Source organism: Musca domestica, unplaced genomic scaffold, assembly GCF_030504385.1.
Source record: "Musca domestica strain aabys unplaced genomic scaffold, Musca_domestica.polishedcontigs.V.1.1 200, whole genome shotgun sequence".
NCBI classification, from domain to species: Eukaryota; Metazoa; Arthropoda; class Insecta; order Diptera; family Muscidae; genus Musca; species Musca domestica.
In genome coordinates, this window is record NW_026712251.1 from 98171 (window position 1) to 104980 (window position 6810).

At 36.8% G+C, this 6810-nt stretch overlaps 1 protein-coding gene across 1 annotated transcript; it reads right to left on the bottom strand.

Annotated features, from left to right (window-relative positions):
* Positions 1-3917: 3917 nt before the first annotated feature.
* Positions 3918-6124, bottom strand: LOC101899764 (neprilysin-1). The gene has a single exon (XM_005189408.4). It carries the CDS (start codon positions 6019-6021, stop codon positions 4063-4065), a length of 1959 nt encoding a protein of 652 aa, XP_005189465.3. The 5' UTR covers positions 6022-6124; the 3' UTR covers positions 3918-4062.
* Positions 6125-6810: the final 686 nt, after the last annotated feature.

The following is a 6810-nucleotide window of genomic DNA, read 5'->3' on the forward strand; positions in this document are numbered from 1 at the left end:
CTTCTTTAGAGGAGGTAGGAGATAGAGGGGAAGAATTAAAACAGATAATACTAATACTGATGAGAATACTAGGAGGTGCAATAATTACTTATTTTCAGTTTGGTTAGATCATTTGGTGGTCAACATTTTTTATATGGTGTGAGGGAGGTACCATATTCCATGTTTACATTAAATTTATGGCTTATAGAAATATAATTATTTTACTATTTGTGGTGGAGGTACCTGAAAGAACAAGCCGGTAGAACTATTGTCGATGAAGGTATTGCTTTGTACGATGCTAGAAGAAACATCGAATAATTTTTTCCAGTTTTATTACACTTAACCAATTTAAAATGTTGACCCCTTGTGAGGGAGGTATCAGGAGAGGATCAATATTCACATTATATCTCAAGATTAGTAAGATATTGAGCTATGCTTAGTTTAAGGAGAATCGTTGACTTGTTTCCCATGTTACAAGTAACCAAAATGTTGACACTTTGTGGGGGAGGTGCCAGAAGGAGTGATATGATATATTCCTTATTTACACCAGATCTTGTGTTGATACAGACATTGGGATGTACCCAGTTTGAATGGAATCGGATGCTTATTTTCCGTTTTATGAGCTTCATGGGCATTCAAAATTCTGACCGGTTGTTGGGGAGGTACCAGAAGGAGTGAGCCGATATCTACCATATTTATAGCAGATCTTGTGTTAGTAGAAATAATAGGATAAGTAAACTATGAAGAGAACCGGATGTTTACTTCGGATATAATTATCGTTTTTGGTTATTGAAAAGTTTGACCCTGTTTGGGAGTGGTGTTAGGATGTACCAAGTCTGGATGTCAATTTCATATTCAAAATTTTAACCAGACCTTGGGTTAATAAAAAATATTGTAATGTGTGGAATTTGAAGAGAATCGACCTCTTAGTTCACATTTTATAAGATTCAAAATTATTCAAACTTTTGACGCTTTGTGGAGGAGGTACTTAATGGAGTGGACCGATATTGTCCAGCATTGATAGAAAATATTAAGCTTTCCAAAATTTGAACAAAAATGCTAATTATTTTCTGTGAAAATGGTGACCTCTTGTATTGAGGTATTAGAACCGATATTGTCCATTTCCAAACTCAATCTAAGTTTGACAATATTATTACGATGTATCAAGTTTGCAATAAATCGGTTACTCCCTTTGAGAATCATCGTGCGCACCATCCAGCCAGGCAGACAGACAAACGGACAGACATCCCTCCAAATGGCCTGAAACGGATTTGGGCCAAAGGGACCTAGAGTCTAAAGCCGTTATTTCGATGACCCACGTTTTTGCCGTATCAAATGATATATACTCTCTGTAGTCATATGGCTGAGGGTATAAAAAGAGTAGTGAAATAACTGACCTATTGAACTAGAATCAACCCTCAGCTGAAACGGCTCAATCTTGAATCTTGACATTTTGCACGAGGATCAGTCTTGGTGTGATAAGGCTGGGTTTTTGGAAATTCTTACTAAAAGGATACCAAATGTACTAGAATGTTCTAAAAATTGAATACTTTGCAATGTGAAACAAAGACAAAGACGGAGTGCAGTATAGATGTACCAAAGGGTTTTTTGAAATTCGAACATACGAAAAGATCTCAAATTGTACTAAAATTTTGAAATGGTACCATTTTGTGTTTTGCGAACAAAAAACATGAAATTTGGGATAGGTTGGGCAGTAAGTTTTATATAAAAGTGGTTTTGGAAATGTGTACTAAGTATGCGATTGGTAATAAAAGGTACTAAAATTGGAACAGTTTGGTTTTGGGCTGAACGACTGAAGCTGGAAGTTTGACATTTTTTACTATGTTCCCTGTGGGTGGTAGGTTTGTAACAAAGAAGTATTTTTGGAAATGGGTACTACAGGTGCACGAAAACCACAAAATAGAACCATATTTGGTACAATTTCGTATTGGATGAACAGATGGGGCTTGAAATGTGAAATTTTATATTAGGGTTGGTGTTCATGTGTAGCCTGGACATATGGAGGTGGCTTCGGAAATGTGTACTACAATTGTACGAAAAGTACTTATTGGTATTAAACTTGGTATTGGGTGAAGGGATAGAACTGAAATCCTAAAATTTGATAAATATGTCACTGTTGGTGCCTGCATTTCAGATTTAACCATTATTTTGGAAATGATTCCAATTCCAATGCGAAAAGTACTAAATGGAACTAAATTTTGTTTTAGGTGAGGGAATTGAGCTGCAATCCTGCAATTTGATATTGAGGTCTCTGTTGGTATCTGGAATTGAGATATCCAGATTGGTTTAAAAATGCCTTAAATACGCATTTTCAAAACAATCTCACTTTTGGTGCATGCATTTCAGATTTAACCATTATCTTGGAAATGATTCCAATATTTGTGCGAAAAGTACTAAATGGAACTAAATTTTGTTTTAGGTGAGGGAAGTGAGCTCCAATCCTTCAATTTGATATTGTGGTCTCTGTTGGTATCTGGATGTGAGATATCCAGATTGGTTTGAAAATGCCTTAAATACGCATTTTCAAAACAATCTCCATATTTAAATTCCTCAGTATCCAATTGGAGGATTGCAGCAACATTCCCTCACCTAATACAGTACGAAAGGAACTCGGCGGTACTAAATTTGCTATTGGGTAAAGGGATAGGACTAGAATTGAGATATGGAAATGTTTTGAAAATGCGTTCGAGAAGTACTAAGCGGTACTAAATTCTATATTGGAGGAAAGGATGAATGTTACTATTGGTGTCTGTAGTAGATATAAGGAGGTGCTTTTAGAAATGCGTAGTATAATTGTACTTAGTTTGATAATGAGGGGAATAAAAGAATTTTAATTCTGAAATGTAAAATTAAGGCCACTGTTGATATCTAAGGATGAGATATAGATTTTTTTTTGAAAATGCGTACTTTAGCTGTGCTAAAATAACTGAACTGAATTAAATTTGGTATCCAGGGAAGGAATGAAGCTGAAATCCTGAAATTTAATATGAATTTCTCTGTTGGTGTCTGTAGTTTAGAGAAGGAGCTGGTTTTGGAAATACGCACGATGAGCGTACAAAAAGTACTAAATAGTACTAAATTTGGTATTGGTTGAAGCGATAGGGCTGGACTCTTCCAATATGATATTTAGATCCCTGGTGGTATCCCGGATTGAGATATGGAAGTGGTTTTGAAAATGTGTACTATTATGGTACGAAAAGTACTAAATAGTTACTAAATTAGGTATTAAGAGTAAAGATATAGCTGAAATCTCGAAATTTGATATTAAGATCTCTGTTGGTTTTGTAAATGCGTACCATAATTTTTCGAAAAGTACTAAATGGTACTTATTTTGGATCACTCTTGGTGTCTAGTATGGTGAGGTGTAGATTGCTTTTGATATGCATATTATATGTTACTGAATGTGGTAATGGGTGAAGAGATAGACCTGAAATTTTATATTGTGGTCACTATTGGTTTCTAGGGCTTTACATATGGGCACGTTGAAAAAGCTTTGGACAGAGAAGTTGGATGTGGGTTAATTGTGCAATAGTTTTCTTAACATCCTCCTCTAGGTCTAAAAGTTAAACATTTTCCTATTATTCTTTCTGAAAAAGTAAACCTGAATAGAATTGAATAAGATCTTAAAAATCTGAAAATTAATTACGATATATGTACGTAATTTTGACCAATTGAACAGTTTGTATATTTTGGGTGCTAAATATATTTCAAAGTAACTATATATGAATAACCCATTATTGCTGTCCTGCTGGTAAGGTAGAAAGCACTGTGTTTAAATTGCCCTTTAAGGGGTTATTCAGTATCTTCAGCTTCCAAATTGTTGCTGGGTAGTACCAAGAGTGGCAAAATTGCAATTCATATTTTTTTCTGGTCACCTGAGGGTATGATTCTGTTGGGAGATAGACTTACTTACTTCCTTTCCTGTTTCTATTAATTTAATAATTATTTATTTTAATAATATTACATATTATTTATTTATTTTTATTAAATATAAGCTTACAATTACAATAATACAAATAGTTTCCTCTTCCTCTTTGAAATTCATATTCATAGGAGACTCTTTCACCACACCTGACACCTTGCGGCGGGCAGCATACGACTCTGCCGCGAGCAGTGGAACGTCTTGGAAAACTCCGAGAAATGTGCGAGGGCATCATTAATGCGATCACTCACATCACCATGCTCCAAATCCGAAATATTTGGATCACAAAATAGTTGAGCAAAATTTAAGAAAAATATTTTCTTCAGCGACATTTGTTGACCGCGAAGACGTTTCGTATCTTCGGTGGCATTGGGAAACAATTGGAAGAAAGTACTGTACGCATAACGTAGACCACTTATATCGGCAATTTTCTCATCCACCACATCCGGGTAGAGTTCCCGTACACAATTATAATTGCCGGCAAATTTGGGTGTGGCCAGGGCGGTATTAAATTGCCAGGCATTCATTCTACCCCGGTAATCAACGGAGAGGCCCATACGATCGAAGCCATGAAATATTTCATGGGCCAAAGTGCTGCCAAGAGAACTGTACTTATAAATATTCTCATATTGCGGATGATAGAGCGGCAAACGTAGCGTTGTAAAGGGTACGATGATAATGTTGGACCGAGTAAGGAAGTAGGGCGAGGAACTACTACCCTCTCCATAGGTTTCCAAATTGAAAAATTGACTTATATTCCTTGTCAGAGTATTGGGATGGCTGGAGTGGGCTGCCTTGAACTGAGAATTAAGCAGCTTCAAATGATTACCATAGAAATCAATGGGACTTAAAATTAAATCATCATAGAAATATTCCAATATCATTTTCGAATCGTGCTGTGGCAGATTTCCAATTTTCAATTGAATATTATTTAATTTTTCTGTTAGATACTCCAAAAGGCTGGCATTAAATTGCAGAGGATTCTCGTTCAGGGTCTGTTTGAACTGTTGCACAATATCACCGAACATGTCTTGTATGCCTTCGGAATATTCTGGAATTTCCGGATGTTGTTGTCGATACAACCAATGCATTGCCAGCGGCATTACATTCCGCAACGTGTCCACACACTCTATGGGTTCAAATTTCCTTGGACCTTTTTGCTGTAAATGCCACAGGAATCGTACCTCCAAATAGCGACTCACAAAATGATGGCTATACTTTTTCAACAGATCATACAGCTGTTGCATATATTCCAAATTTTGTACATACACCTCCATATTGGGATCCAGCAGCGTGTAGTCAAACACCGTTGCCAGATATCTGTTCAGCCAGGGTAGAGGTAAATCTTTGACCTTTACGAGCTTCGTACCCTCTTCGTCTTCGATTGCCTGTAGCTCTTCCAAACGCTGCTCAAATTCGCTAATTTCCTGCCACAACTTTTCAAAAGTCTTTACATTGCTCGGCATATCCAGGTATCGGAGTAAATCTTGTAAATTTTCATAGGTCAGCGGTACAAATCCCATGCCCTCCACCGGCTTATCCAGATCAATGATTGTCTTGGTATTATCATCCCGGCGATGAATCATCATTTCTTCAATGAAAATGCCATTGAGGCCATACCTTCTCATTACGGCCAATGTCTGGACCCAGTCGTAGTGGGAACGGCTACTGCGCCCAGTCCACAACTTCGGCAGTTTAATATTTTCCTTGGCCTTCATCCAATCCACATATGAGAAATGATCAAACTGTTGCACCCTTATGCAAGATTTGTAGAAGGCATGTACCTTCTTGACAAACATCGGTTGGCGCCTGAGGCTCATTGTATTCAACAGCTGTGCCAATTCCTTATTCACCTCATAGTCGGTCATCGACAACATCTGGTTCCGGCCATTATAGATTTTCTCATGATATTCCTCCCATTTGCCACAGGCATATTGATAGAAATCGTCACAGGGATCGGCTCCTATATCCATTGAACCCTCAATAATAGCAGAGTATTTTTGGTTAAGGGCAAATCCATAGTTGTACGGTGCCGCATCAATGGACCTTGTCCGTAATACGCCCACCATTACCATGAAAGTCAATAGCCAGAAATTCATTGTTTTTTTTTTTTTGTATCTCTTTTTCTTCTTTTGTTTTACCTTTTGTTTTTATTACAGCAAAGCATTGTTCTGATTTCAATGCTAAATGAATACTGTTTTGGAATTTTACTATGGCATAATTTTCAATTGATAATTTCCGTTTTGAAATTGCGACATGTTATTGTCGCAATTAAGTCTATCTCAGTTTGTTTTCTTACTCTCTCAGCTTTTGGTTTTCTCAGCTCAGCTCATCCCAATCAACAACGACCAAAGCTACTCGTTATCTGATCATTCCACACATGCATGGAGGTTGTCATACTGAGTTCATCTATCTATTGGACAAACCTTCGATTATACATTTGTGTGAGACCAAAGATGGAATAATATGGACAAAAATAGCGGTGAATGAGGTAGTTGCCGACCAATACATGTTTGATAATACGGTGCAACAAAATTTACGACATTCCAGGAAAATTTAGAAGAGTATGAAATTAGAGATAAAACCAGTAAGGGCGGGGTCGACTATATGATACCCTACATCACTATGCGTATTTAGCAGAGCTAACATCAGAAAAAAGTTTATATTGGGAATTTATGTGAATGATATGAACTCGATAAGGATTATATGGAACAAGTAAAAGAGCTGTAAGTCCGGCCGGACCGAACTTTGAATACCCTCCACCATAAGGTACAAATTTGGCTATTAAAAAAAATTAAATAAAATCCGTTAAAAATTCTATTAAAATCTTAAAAATACCGAATGTAGCCATATATTAGGGTCTATACGACGACATGGACCTGCATAGA